Source organism: Protopterus annectens, chromosome 10.part0, assembly GCF_019279795.1.
Source record: "Protopterus annectens isolate FY-2018-M chromosome 10.part0, PAN1.0, whole genome shotgun sequence".
Taxonomy (NCBI): domain Eukaryota; kingdom Metazoa; phylum Chordata; order Ceratodontiformes; family Protopteridae; genus Protopterus; species Protopterus annectens.
This window is the reverse complement of record NC_056744.1, coordinates 1,579,595,528-1,579,611,053: the sequence shown is the minus strand read 5'-3', so window position 1 is coordinate 1,579,611,053 and position 15,526 is coordinate 1,579,595,528. Positions and strand designations below refer to the sequence as shown.

The 15,526-nt window shown below is 40.0% G+C and overlaps 1 protein-coding gene across 1 annotated transcript in view; it reads right to left on the bottom strand.

Moving 5' to 3' along the window:
• SETD1A (SET domain containing 1A, histone lysine methyltransferase) overlaps positions 1–15,526 on the bottom strand; it is a 1,410,167-nt gene that overhangs the window by 860,179 nt on the left and 534,462 nt on the right. The window contains exon 5 of the mRNA XM_044086230.1: positions 8,061–8,237. Coding sequence (XP_043942165.1) covers positions 8,061–8,237 — 177 coding nt within the window. The remainder of the gene's footprint in view (positions 1–8,060; positions 8,238–15,526) is intronic.

Genomic DNA, 15,526 nt, shown 5'->3' with positions numbered 1-15,526 from the left:
AAGCAATGGCTGGAGCCAAGCATTTTGTGAATACTCTGGGAGCAGTGGATAAGCCAAAGGGAAGTGCAGAGAACTGATAATGCATAGATCCTGCCCTGAAACGTAGGTATTTCCTGCACGAGTCCCTGATAGGGATGTGCAGATAGGCTTCTTTTAGGTCTAGGGTGGCTAACCAGGCATCTTTGGACAGCATAGGAAGAAGCTGCTGAAGGGTGAGCATTTTGAATTTTGGTACCACCAGGAAGGTGTTTAGAGTGGAAAGATCTAGGATTGGGCCTCAAGTGTCCTCTTTTCTGGGTGCCAAGAAAAGTCTGGAATAGAACCCTTGACCTACCTGTTCTGCCGGAACAGGTTGAATTGCCCTTATGGAGAGCAGGGATTGAACTTGTGCCTCTGCCCACTGGTTTGGAGGAAGGTCTGGGAATGCTTTTGGGGTTGGCAGTGAGTGGAAGAAAAATCTGTACCCCTGGGATACAATGTTGAGGACCCATCGGTCTTTGGTGATGGAGGTCCAGTTTTTTGCATGATGGCCAAGTTTTTCTCCTAGGGGCAAGAGCAGTTTGGCAGAGTTGAGGAGTGGAACAGAGAAGTCACGGTGAATTATTTCCATAAGGGGGTGGCTTACCACTCCCTGTTTTTGAAGTGGAGGCACTCCACTGCTTAGATCTCTGCATACCCTGATACTGAAGTCTTGGGGGGGTCTGTTTCCCCTGGGTCTAGTTTAAGATGGCCTTGAGGGGACTGGAAAAGGACCAATGTTTCGAGGGGCAATGCCTACTGAAACTAGGAGGCTGCACTTGCAAGAAATCTGACTGTCTGCATAGATTTTCTTTTTTAGAACCTCTTCTGCTTTGGTGCCAAACAGATTGTCCTTGTTCAAAGGGGCTTCTAGTAACTTTGATTTGACATGGTCTGGCAAGGTCTGCACCTTAAGCCAAACATGCCTTCTCAGTACAAAACAAGTGACTGCTGCCTGCAAGACCACATTACAAAGTATGCTTGCTGACCTGGCTTGCAGAATGCATAAGCTCTTGTAATTCTTTATTTTCTGCACAGTCTGCGAAGGTAGCTATTTTTTTGCTTAATAACTTCCATAATATGTTGCTGGTAATTAAGCATGTGAAACTGGCAATTCAATGCCCTAATGGCGAGAGTGGCAGAGGTGTATAGTTTTTTACCCCCATCTGTCTAAAGCTTGGGAATCCCTGTCCGAAGGGGTGGGATTCTTAGCTGCAGTTGCTTTTATACACTTAGGCTCCTGGGAAATGACCTCTGAGTCAGCAGTAGGATTTTTGAAAAGAAATTTGAGAGAGTCAGGGACTCTGTAGTACCTGTCTGGTTTCCTTGGAGCAGGGTAAAGTATCAGGAGTTAGGCTGGATTCCATAAAAACATCATCCACAACATCCAAAACTGGAGGTATTGCTAAATGTCTATGATGTGGCAAATCTAGAAATTCTCTGAGTCTCTTTTTGGACTGAGGATAGCCTTGGCATTCCCAGTGGAAATGCTCTCTTAAAGTATGTAGGGTTTCACCAAAAGAAAAATCCTCTGGAGGGGAAGCAGAGGGAATGGATTCTTCTGCATCTGAATCCTCATAAGCAGATAAAGGCATGTCTTCATTTTCAGAAACCTAGGAGTCAGACTCTTGGTCTGTTAAAGCTGCTGGGGACCGGTCTCTTTTTCTCTTAGCAGGAGAAGGCCAGCTTCCCCTAATCGGCATAATCAGGTCTTTTGCCATTTTAAGCATTTGATGTTGTGGCAAGGAAGCAGGTGCTTGAGTTTGGGTCGTCGTTTTTTTTTGGTGTAGCTCTTACCCTTGGCCTTAGAAACTCAGTAGTTTTAAACAGAACAGAAGATGCAAAAGAAGTCGTCGGTTTATGTCGAATATCAGTAGTGCGAAAAACTTCCTCAGAAGCCGGTGCCCGCACAGCGGCTCTGGACCCATCCAAGGTAGAGTCATCTGCAGGTTCCATAGTCAAAGAAGAGTCTCTAAGCATACCAGACTCCAAACGGGTCTCGGTAGTGGCCCGCTTCGATGGATTCGCAGGCATCAGGGGCTGAGAAAGCACCTCACTGAGTACCGGTGAACTGGCGACTAGCTTAACGGAAGCGTCATCGGCAGTTTTGGACCTGTGTGATCTGTCTCTGTCTTTATCCTAACATTTTTTCTGAAGATCGGTAGTCGGATGGCTTACCGAAGCCATTTCGAAATATGGAGATCGAGAGCGAAAGTATTTAGCAACAATAAGGGCCCGATGATGAATAGTTCAGGTGTTGAACAAAACACAAAACCGACAGCAAGGTACGTTGTGGTCTGGGCCTTAACAGGTGATGCAGTAAGACTGGAAATCTCTGTGTGGTATTTGCTTTCCACACGCGAGGCAATTAACTTTTTCTGACATCAATCAGATCAAGAAAAAAGGATCCCTAACGGGGTACTTAGCTTTAGAAGACTTCAGGATGATTCAGTTCGGAAATGAAAACTCAGGTAGCAGCCAACTGGCACTCGCGCAAACTGCTTCTGGTTTGGGCTCCTCAGCAAGAAAAACTGATGTAATGGCATTGGCTGCCTGTTTTTATACCCCTGACGACCTGACGTCAGTCCTGGAGTGACATCAACCGATGCAGAAATACTAAGACTGATAACCCAAGTGTGATGACTGCAACAGTGAAACATGAAGATAATCACCCTGGAGTAAAATCCTTTCCCAACCTGGGTGGGTGGCACTTCTTGAATAGTGCCTTGGGACAGAAGGTTGGAAAGGACATCGGGAAAAAGTTTGTTATTTTTTGGGGGGATGTGGAATACTCCTGAAGTGAGGATGAGTCTTCCACACCATAAAGTATCCTTTTTGCAGGATGGACAAAACCCAAGAGTCCTCCAATCTGTTTCAAAGCAGGGAGAGAGAGAGAGAGAGAGTGTGAGAGACAGAGAGACAGAGGAGTTAATGGGCCTGGAGGCAGGTAGTCACAGACTACCAGGCTTAGCCTGAAAGGGCCGTTTCTGGGTGGGGGTGGCAGAGGCAGACTTAGATAGAAATCGTTTCCTAGTACCTTTCTTACCTTTGGAAGACTGGGACCTAACAGACTTTCTAACAAAGGTGGTTCTGGTATGGTAGTTCCTCTAAAACATAGTGACATGGGAAACAAAAATATGCTTAAGATCTTGCAGCTCCTTGCCTTTCTCCTGAAGAAGATTTGAACAGTTCTGCAGCCAAGGTACCAAACAAAGCCTTGCTGCCCAAAGAAGCATCCATGATCTTTGCTTTAATGTCATCAGGCAAAGGTTGGAGCCTGAGCCATGAATACCTCCTCAGGAAATACCCAGATGCAGCTGCTCTAGCTGAGGCCTCCACGGCATCATAACTACACTTTATGGAATGCTGTGTAACCTGGGCAGAGGAATTAAGAATGGTGGAAAGCTTAGCCTTAGTGGGGGAATCAGGGAGCTCAGAAAGTCTGCCAGCGTCTCAAAGAAGGACCAAGGAATATTTGGCCATTTGGGTCTGACAGTTACTTGGTCTGAAGGCCAGAGTAACTGAAGTATAGACCTTTTTCCTAATTCTCTCTATGACGCTGCTCTCCTTATCTGAGGGAAGCAGGGAGGTAAAAGGCAGCATTTTGGATGCCTTGTCTGCAAAGACAGAAATGGTAGCAGGACCTGCAGATGGGTATCTGAATACGAATTTGGCCTCTTGTGGGCTGGAGGCCAGGAGTCTGGGCACTTAGAAGAAGCTGCATAGGCATCTAGAAATGCTGGATGAACAGGAGGTATGGCAGATGGTGAGGGTGAATTCATCTGTAGGAGGTTGGGTCCTAGTCAGATCATCGAACCGTACTTTCACGGACCCACTTTAGCAAAATTGCATTTTACCGAAAATGCACTTTCGCTAAAGAAAAAGAAAAAAATAAATAAAAACATGCTGTTTGCATGTAATGTTAGTTGTACATCAACGTGTAGTGTTCTTTTAGGTACAATATTATTTTTGACAAAGTGGAGAATGAATTAAATAGTAACATTTTTAGGAAAAAGAAGAAACTATCTAGGGATGAATTTGAATATAAAAACGGTTTGGCTTACCCTTTTCCCAAAGCTTATCTAGGGGTGGACTTGAACAAAGGTAATACTACAATTTCATCACAACCCATCTATTATAATATGAATTCCAACAGGTTTAACAGTGATGGGAATGAATATGATACTGAATTTCCACCACTAAGAAGATCCAAAAGGAGTTTCAATAGAAACCAGGGTAGACAGGAAACTGATTTTTTAGGATCCCGAGGGGAAGGGGGAGCGAGATCCAAATACAGAAATCCCTCCTACAGGAGAAAGAACAGTTATCAGTAGTTTATGGCAATAATAATAATAAAAACAATCAAGATGTGAACAATGATGATGGAATTAGTGTATCTGATAACACTGTTTTTTTGTATAAAGGTTTTAAGATTTTTAATTATGCTGAATTTCCCATTTGTAATGATCTTTTTCATTTACTTATGAAGGGAATGAAATTTGTGCCTTCTAACAGAGATGAAATTAGTAAAATTTTAACTGATTTTAAGATTTTTGTCAGGAAAATGAATTTAAAATGTTTAAACAGAGATAAAGTAAGTATTGACAACAAAAGGAATTCTGTCATATACAAAAAAGTTGTTGGAACCCCTCTTATACCCCTATTACATTCTTTTGAAAAAGTTACAGAGCAAGAGATTTTTAAAACCCTACGAACACATATTTATAGGAAACATAATTTGACGTTGGCAGAGAAAAAGTTACTGTTTGAGTTAAGGGATAACCTGAATGCTAGATTCATGAAACCGGACAAGGGTGGGGGTATGGCTATTGTAAACATGGTCGATTACAAAAACAAAATGACCAATATTTTGAATGACAATACAAAATATGAGATTGTCTCTAGGAATGAAATTCACATAAGCTATAGAAAGATAAAAATTTTTTTGGAGGACTCCTTAATGCAAGGTGTCATAAACGAAGAAGTTTTTAACTTTCTGCATGTGGAGCATCCTGTTATACCTATTTGTTTTGGTATTCCCAAAACTCACAAAAACTTAAAAGATCCACCATACAGGCTTATCATCTCAGGGCACAACAGTATCACTTATTCCCTTGGGGTCTTTAATGATCGAATGCTTAAACATGCTTTGACCCCATTAGAGTACGTACTTGTTGATTCTTGGGATTTCTTAAGGAGAATCAAGAATGAATTTTTCAATGAGGATATTTATTTTTCTACTATTGACGTAGTGGATCTTTTTACTTCTATTCCCCATGAGGTAGGATTACAATTTTTCAACGAAGTCCTAGAAGTAAAACAAACCTGAGTGGTAGTTTGATCAACTTTATCACAGAATTAATGGAACTAGTTTTGAAAAATATTTTTTTTTACTTTCGAGGGGGAATTTTACAAACAGGTTTGAGGAGTTGCTATGGGCAATAGCTGTGCTCCCATTTTTGCTAATTTAGTTTTATATGGGTAGGAGAATCAGTTTATTTTTACTTCTAGTTACAAAAATGAATGGCACCTTTACTTAAGGTTTTTAGATGACCTATTTATTTTGTGGAAGAGGGACACATTCTTTGAACAATTTTTCCATTATATGAACACTATATGCGACTATTTTAAATTCACTGGAAATGATAATAGTAAAGAAATTAATTTTCTTGATGTAAAAATATTTAAGGATGCTACCAACCACTTATTTCAATCTAAGGTTTATAGGAAATCCACTTTTTCCAACGATTATCTTGAATTCTCAAGCAACCACCCCCTCACATTAAGAGGAATATAGTCAAGGGGCAAATAGTTAGGGTTGTAAGGATGTGTTCAAATAGGACCCTGGCAGAGGCAGAAACCAAAACAGTTATGGACATGTTTTTGCATCGACGATATCCATCAGATTTTGTAGAGAATATCAGGGACCAAGTGATGAATGATTGGAATGGTAGATATAAACCATTACTAGGGGCTGGGGTAGAACCAATAAATGTCAATCAAAGCGATCAAAATGATTTTTCCCAAGCCATGGTTATTACATACGGTGAAACATCTAAAGAGGTAAAAAAGATTATCCAAAATAATTGGACAATGTTGAAGGGAAATAGTGACCTTTTCAAAGTAATAGGCTGAGAACCCATATTTACTTATAGGGTTGGTAGTAATTTGAAGAAAATTTTGGAAAACAAACCTAATGTAAATAATAGGAAAAAAGGTACCCACAAATGTGGTTGTTGTGATTACTGTGGTTACATTAATGAAAATCCCAAGCTTAGTTTAGGCCCTTATGACATTGATGTTAACTTTGCATCTGGTTCATGCGTCACTTCAGGTGTTGTTTATCTTGCTAGTTGTAATTCCTGTTCTTGTTATTACAATGGCAAGACGGAAAGAAAATTAAACCGTAGGATATACGAACATTGCTATTGTATTAACAGGAAGGACACAAAAAATGCCCTATTTAAACATATTCAAGAGAATCCACTTCATAGTTTTAAGTTTGGTATACTGGAAGTTGTACAGGTGGATTTTAGAGGAGGGGACTGGAAAAATAAATTATTGAGGGCTGAAACTAAATGGCAACTAAGGTTAAATGCTGCTGAATATCCAGGGTTAAATGATGCTATCAGCATCAAACCAGAATTAAGGTTTAGGGCTTGTAAATTATGACACCAAAACCTTCTAGTTTAGTTTTCTTTTTGTTATTTAACTGCTCTAAAGTCACCAAGTTTTTCTTAGGTTTACATTATTCAACTGTATTAATTATAAATTTTAAAGTAGTTAGAACACTAATTTGTATCTTTGTATTACATAGGGCTGCATTTCCACAGCTTTTTAAATTTTAAAGTTTCCTACATGAAATGTTTATGACTGTTCTTTTAAAACTTAATTGCTTGGGTCATATGATTTTATCAACTGTATAAAATGAGGTTTTTTACAACAGTTTCATTGTGACGAAAGCGCTTATCCTTTTTTGGTACTTTGTGTTTTTCAATAAATACTGTTTATGCTATTCTCGGGGACTAGTTATTGGCAACATTAGCAGCTTTTTGTTTTATGGTCGTTGCGCTGCTTTTGGCACCATCTACTTTTTTTCCTTGATGTACAACTAAGCCAACTATTGCCGAGGTCATGCTACAGTGGGGATGAGGGAATATTCCCTTTTCCCCACTGTAGTGTGATCTCGGAGTGATAATATTAAAGTAGGGGCCCCCCTACATAAGTGTTTAGTGCGTTTTTTTTTAATTTGCTATTTATTTTTCCACATAAGTGCATTTTCGATATAATGCACTTTCGCGAAAGTGAGTTATTGGAAGTACGGTTCAATGAACCGTATTTTTGATAAAACAACGTAGACCCAGGAGGTCGCAGTACCTTTTTTGGATGTCTGATACCTGACATCAATCACACTTGAACTCTCTCATCTTAAAGATAGTTTCCCCAAATGAGATATCCTCCCTAGGGGAATCAGTGCCATTAGATTCTTACACCAAAAATAAACCAACCAAGCAGATGAAGACTGCCTTAAACCAAACAATAAATCCAATACAAAAACAGATAAGGCAGCCAAACATGGCTTAAAATCATCTACTTTTTAAATGGTGAGCGCTTTCGTACAGTCACACTGCACTTCATCAGACCATAAAACAGAATCAGAACCAAACCATTTAAATAATACTTTCAATAAAACAATAAATTATTAAAAACAACTTCAATGAATTAAGGGACGAGCCTTCAAAACAGGCTTTAAAGGGACACATCCATTCAAACCTGGTGCTCTATGTGCTAGGAACCCAACTATCCACTTAGTCTCAGCCAATTCTAACTTATTTTCCAAATCTCCCCCTCTCTTACCTGTGGCAATCAACTGTAAAGCATAATTCCACTCTGGAATTTTGAATTAATGTGAAATTATTAAAACATACAAATGTTTGAAGTTTTCTTTAGTGCAAACAAGACTCCAGCCTCCTGGCTGAAAAAGCTAACCAAATTCAAACTTTTCTGTCAACATAAAATTACGCATGCAAGATTATGTTTACCTTAAAAGAAGGTAGTCTGAGAGCTCCTCTCAATCCTGTTCCAAAACCAAAGCCCTCTGGGCCACCAGTACCACCACTCTTTGCCCAGTCTACCAGTGACAAAAGAGCAGGTTCTTTTGGCTTCACCTTCTCTCGTTCTTCTTCCTTTGCCTGGAGTTTCGCAGCATTCTGGAAAGGCTTCAGTTAGAGAAAAAAATAAAAAGATTGCCTGTATGAAATTTAGACTGCATTCTATCATTGTGCAAGTGCAAAAATGTCTGTCTGCAAAAGGCAGGGGGATCACTTGGGCAACCAATCTATCGGAGTACATTTGCTCATAAACTACTACATCAAATACATTAGAAAAAGAACAGACACAGCATTTTTCTTATCAATCATCTAAGTGACAAAAGCTTGCTCCCCAAACTATTTTTCTGTACTGAGAAACAATGTCATCACAGGGCGATGTGTGACAAAGTTGCTGCACTGTGATTTCTACTAATAAGAAACTGCCTGAAATTGGTTAGAAATAATAACTGCACTGCACACAGCTTTGTTAACAAGTGCATGAGGCTACTGTTAATTAATATACAAGATGGCCTATGTTTACACACATCTTTCAATTGAAAAGGTGTTGTATGCCTTTTAAAAAGGATTATTATATTACTGTAGGTGCATGTTACTTCCACAAAGAAAAATCTAACCATCAGGAAAGACAGACATACTAAACACAATCATTTGCTGTAAATATATTAACTAATTCTCTGCTGATACCAAACACAATCATTTGCTGTAAATAGATTAATTCTCTGCTGAACCTAATATAACATTTAGGACATTTAGTTTGGTCAACACTTTAAACTATCTAACAGTTTAATACTGAATGATTACTGGGTGTGTTAGTACCAAAAAATACTTCAGAGCTAGGTCATGTAAAGTCACCTGACTAAATAAATGAAAAGGGTTTTTGAATCAGTAGTTAACTTTACACATTCTCTTCCAACATCTCTCAAACAGTTCTGTGAACCATGTGGTTTCATCATGTTTTTTAACCAACATAGCCGTACTGGTTTGAATGAGGTTTGTTACAGTAGGGCATTCATAACCAATTATAGTTTAAATGCCCATCATATTAAAAATATAGTAATACATGAGTGGGATAAATTTTCAGGTTTCACTAATTTACCAATTTTAAAAGGTAAACCTATTAAGGTTGTGTTCAGGAAGGGACTAAATATTATGAGTTGGTAAAACATGATGATGTTTTCACACAACGAAAGAAAGGTACTTATAAATGTGGGGCGTGTAATCAATGTACTTTTATCATTAACAAGGAAATGTTTCTATTAACCAGTAGAGCCAAAACATTAACTGCCAAAACTTATACTAACTGTAATTCCCAGGGCTTGGTCTATTTGGTTACCTGTGGGAGTTGCAATAATTTCTACGTTGGCAAAACTGAGACACACCTCAAACGTAGAATTTATGAACACATGAATGATATCAATAAGTGCAATGTCAACAACGCACTGTACAAACATACTCTCTCATGTACTAATGCCAAGTTTTTCTTTTTTGTGTTAGAAACTGTATGCAAGGAACCCAGAGGTGGGCCCTGGGAACATAAATTAGAATAGAGGGAGACCTATTGGCAGTTATTTTTAGAAGCCAAGGCCCCAGGTCTGAACGAACAAATTTCACTTGCATCCTTACTTAAATTAAGGGCAGCTAGATTATGAATCTATTCCTATTTTTTATTCATGTTTTTTATTTATATATTTTTAAACATTTCATCCATCCAGTACATATATTAGAAATGTTCATGTTCCTATATATCTAATGATTGGCATGTTATTTATTTATTTTATGATATGTTTCAATACTTTTTCATACATAAGTGTATATTTTAAGTTATTTGACAATTTTAACTTGCCTATTTTAATATGTCATTTTAAAGTTTTAGCATGGGTTTTATTTCAGCTTCGCATTTTTAAGGATATTTCTTTAAATGCTTAATTGATTTATCACCTGATTAATTTTAAGTGTGTATAAAACTATTTGGGCTTAATGATTGTTCATTTCTGAAGAAGTCTGGGAGTCACTTGGACGAAAACGTGTTTTTTAATTGTGCGTTAAAAATAAACTTGTGTTCTCCACCATAGTACCTTGCCCTTCTCTGTTCAGTATTTTGGTTCTAACTTTACATTCCCTTCCAACATCTCTCTGAAACAGTTCTGTGAACCATGTGGTGTCAAACTAGATGATACAACTAAGCATTTATACAACCTAAAAAGGCACTAAAATGCATGCAAATGCTGAACACACACGTTAAAAATATATACTTTTTGATGATTAGCCGAGTAGAGAAGAATGTCTTATTTAAAAGATTTCAACCTAAACTCCAAATATGTACTTAACATATCAGCAAGGAAGTCTTCTTCAGTGGGTAAGCATTTACATTTCCTCGTCTGCTATCCTAGTTTGGTAAAATGTTACTTTCATTCCAACACTTGAGCATGGCTGCACTGCCTGTTGATGCATGCCACACCATCTCACAGGAAGCAAGCATGCTTCAACACTGTGTCCCTCAATGAAAAAGTACAGTTGTGTACACTTACCATAAATCTAGATGTCTGAGTGTATTCACTGTTGCAGTCATTACATTTGGGTAATCTACTGGCAGGTTGCCCACAGTTGGCCTGAATAACAAAGTCTTGGGTCCTGCGTCGGTTGCTTTCTCTTCTTCCATGACGTCAGGTCGTCAGGGGTATAAAACATGTAGCCAACGCCATTTTAATCAGTTTTTCTTTCCCCAGATGTCAGGTGCCCCCCAAATGGGGAGCAAAAATATATAAATATATATGCATGTAATTTAGAACACAAAAAGTTTACCACCAACTAAAAGCAAATACACCAAAAAGGCTTTTGAGCATAGTGAAAGAACGGAGAGGTATAATAATAGTGCAGAAAGGGGGCTGGTGGGTGTGAAACCCGGACTGCAACAGTGAATACACTCGAACATCTACATTTATGGTAAGTGTACACAACTGTACTATGTTCTTCGTGTTTCACTGTTGCAGTCATTACACTTGGGTAGAATCCCAAAGCTATGGATGGGAGGATGGAATTATACAGCATTAGGAGTGGCTATAAGGCTCTGCAGGACAGCAATGGCAAAGCCTGCCCTGGATTTAGAAAAGAGAGGTAAATGGTAATGTTTTGTGAACGTATGAACTGAGCTCCAAGTAGCAGCTTGTAGAATGTCTCTGGTAGGAACCCCTCTGACAAAAGCTGCAGAAGTAGATGCAGCCCTGGTGGAATGTCATCTGATCCCCTTGGGGACAGGTTTATCATGGTGCATGTAGCAGAAACGAATACAATGGCTTATACATTTTGAAATAGTCTGCTTTGAGATAGCCTTCCCCTCTGCTTATGCAGCAAATGCCACCAGTAGTTGCTCAGACTTTCGTAGAGATCTTGTCCTGTTTAAGTAGAATAAGAAGTTATGTACCTACCATAACGTTCCATGTTAGTTGTCTTCTTCTCGCCTTCTTTCTTGCTGGATGGGTTCGGAGCTGATCCTCGGCTCCGACTCGGCAATCTACTAAAGCTCGAGAGCTATTTACTGGCTCGAGACCCTCCCTATATCCCACAATGCTAGGTGTCAGATCCCGTTTGGCAGAGCTAACACCAAGGAAAGATTCAAGGACACCTGTCCAACCACAAGGAAAAACTATAGTACGAGGACAGAGGAGACATCATGTACATCAGAGTTGTCCAGAGGAAGAAGGCCTCAAAAGGGGACTCTTCTCGGTCTGTCCAGGCTAGGGGGAAGGAGGGTGGGACGCAAGATAGAAGGTGAGAAGAAGACAACTAACATGGAACGTTATGGTAGGTACATAACTTCTTAATGTTAAGTTGTCTATCTCGCCTTCATTCTTGCTGGATGGGACACCGTCCCTAGCACCTTAGTCCTGGGTGGCTCATCGGAACAGACTCTTGAGCACAGTGGAACCAAACTCAGCTCTATTCCTAGAGGCCACATCCAACTTATAATGCGAAATGAAAGTATGAGGAGTGGCCCAAGTGGCTGCGGCACAAATAGATTCCATTGGTAGTCTTGCTTGAAACGCTACTGACGTAGCTAAAGCTCTGGTGGAATGACCTTTAGGTTTAGCAAGGAGTTCTTTATGTCTGAGCTGATAAATCAAGGTAATAATAGAGGACAACCACCTGGATAAGGTTACTTTGGAAACTGGCAGTCCTTGCTTGCCCTCGGCATAGGATAAGAAGAGTTGGTCCGATTTTCTTATTTGCTTAGTCCTGTCCAAGTAGAAACGTAATTGCCTATGAACATCCAAGCGGTGCAAATTTTGTTCAGCTTTGTTCGTATAGTTAGGAAAAAAGACAGGCAGATCAATAGTCTGATTCAGATTTGTTTCAGAAGGTATCTTGGGTAGAAATGAAGGATTAGGCCTAAGTGAAATTCTGTCCTTATAAAACACAAGATAAGGAGGATGAATACAGAGGGCTTGAAGTTCCAAAACTCTCCTAGCTGATGTGATGGCTACCAAAAAGAGAGTCTTCCAGGAGAGCAATTTTAAGGAACAGGAAGCCGCGGGTTCAAAGGGGGGGGGAATCAAGGAAGCCAATATCAAGTTCAAGTCCCACGGAGGCAGGGGATCTCTGACCGGGGGCCTAAGTAATAAAGTTCCTTTGAGAAAGGCCTTGCAAAGTTTGTGGGACATGATGTTGGTTTCTGACAGGCCAGCATGGAAATTTGCAATAGCAGCTAATTGGACCCTAATGGTGGCAGAGGAGGAGCCAGCTTGAAAGAGCTCTGCTAAAAAAATCTAAAACTTGATGGACAGGGGCTGTAAAGGGGTCAATATTCCTAGCCTTTGCCCAGAAAGAAAAAACATTTCCACTTACTAGCATAAGTCTTCCTGGTGGCAGATTTGTGCGAAGAAAGTATGACTTCATGCACCGGCTGAGAAATTAGCGGAAGCCTGGCTAAGATTGGAAGTGGAGCAACCAAGCTGTGAGGTTGAGAGACTGAAGGGATTGGTGCAGCCCGACTGATGGACCAAGAGGTCTGGCACTGGGTCCAGATTCCACGGCTGCTCCAGCAGGTGACGATGCAGGAACGGGAACCAAATTTGTCGAGGCCAGTAAGGGGCAATGAGGATCATCCTGGATCTCAATGCGGTTGCTTTCTGAATTAGCTTGGGAATAAGGGGAAAAGGCAGGAATGCATATAGAAGACCCCGGGGCCAATCGTGAACTAGAGCGTCTCTGGGGGTGTGCCCGGGAATAGGGAAGAGAGTGAAGAAGTCGTTGCACTTGCTGTTGAGAGGAGTTGCAAAAAGGTTGCAGCAAGGTTGACCCCATCTGCAGAAGATTTTGTCCGGTACTGAATGATTGAGAGACCACTCGTGAGGCATGAGACTAGCTCTGCTTAGCCTGTCTGCTATGACGCTGGACCTCCCGGGGATGTGCGTTGCTATCAGAAACCGTTGAGAGGAGATCACCCGCTGCCAGAGTCTGAGTGCTTCTCGACATAAGGGATAGGACTTGGTTCCGCCCTGCTTGTTGATGTACCATACTACAGACATATTGTCTGTCTGAATTGCAATAGTCCCGGTGGGTAGAGAGTCCTGAAGAGCTTGCAACTCCAAAAGAACCGCTCTCATTTCCAAGACATTTATGTGCAGATGGTACTGTACAGGTTGCCAGGTGCCCTGGACAGTCCTGCCCTGAAAATGCCCCCCCCCCCCCACCCGATCAGGGAGGCATCCGTGGTCACTGTTGCAACAGGAAGAGGAAGAACACACGGTCTGCCCTGGAGTATTAGAGGGGAGACCATCCACCAAGCCAGGTGGTCTTTGCAGGACTGAGTGATTATTATCTTGTGAGACACATTGGGAGCTGTTGAAAGGACCATTGAGTAAAAAGCATCCACTGAAGCCGCATGTGAAAACGAGCCAGTGGAACTAGTATGATTGCTGCTGCCATGAGGCCCAAAGCCTTTAGTACAAATCTGGTCTGAATCCTGTTGCACTGTAGTAAGACCTGCACGTGTTGGCAGATGTCTGAAACTCTGTCGAGAGGAAGTCTTGCAGAGAGGTCTTTTGTATTTAAGCTTGTGCCTATAAAGGCTACAGACTGACAAGGCGACAATGCAGACTTTTCAAAATTTATTGATACACCTAGCTCGGAGCAAGATTGGATGGTATAATCCCTGGCTCGTAGTAGCTGATGCCTGGTGGAAACAGTGAGGAGCCAGTCGTCGAGATATGGAAACACTTGGAATCCTCGCCATCTCAGGTGAGCCGTAACCACTGTCATACATTTGGTGAACACCCTGGGGGCTGTGGTGAGACCAAAGGGCAGGGCTCTGAATTGATAGTGACTGGCTGAACTGAAGAAATGTAGAAACCACCACGAAAGTAAAAAGTGAAATGAATTTATTGTGGACCAACAAACGAGCGCTTTCACGCAATATAAATTGCGCTTCCTCAGGTTACAAGTTACAAAACCAAATGGATACTTTTATACCAATGCATTGTCTTTCAATTAAATAATTAGAACAATCATTAATTGAACAACCAAAATGCTTGGTTACATAAGATGGAAATTCAGCAGTAGTGTCACTAGCAGTCAAACTCAATTAAATACCAGCAACCTGGTCATCACTCAATAGAGCACTAATATAAAATTTTTAAACTATAAGTAATGTTAGTGTTCATTAGTTAGATGTCTTTTTAAGAATAAAATAGCATCAAATATTAACACCATGTCTATCCTGGTATTAGTGAAATTTTCAATGAGCGCTTGCAGGAAGCTATGCCCATAAATAGAAGATTCAAAGCTAGACTTGCAATTACCACTTAATCCTACAATAAATACAATCAAAAGATTGAAAGCTAGCAAACCATTAGCCCAGAACTTCGTAGATCAGGAAATAATGCCCATATATGGCTGATGATATAGCCAGAATATTTGTATAAAGTCACTATGTAGTGAAGGTGATAACAACAGGGCAAAAGAGTAATAAAACAGCTTTCATTTAGCACAAAATAGTTGCGCTACATAGCGCAAATATAGAAATATAAAAATATAAAAGTATAAAAATTTTTACATCAAATATATAATTTCATTCATCCAGAGTTACTTAATAGCAACATAAAGTAGCGCTGTTGATTTATACAGCGCTAGCTAAAAGCTTTTATTAATTTTTAGTGAATGAAATATATTATCATGATAATAGTAGTTAAATTAAAAACAAATATGCAAAATAACTCCGTTATTATTTTATTTTAACAAACACGCTTCTAGCTTAATGTTAGCCACTGAATTGCACTATAGTGAGTGACTAGCTAATAACTAACAGGCATATAGTTAGTATATAATAAAGATGGACATGAAGCGTGTGTTTCAGAATTAATTATATAAAACATACAATAATTCATTTTATTTTATTTAAG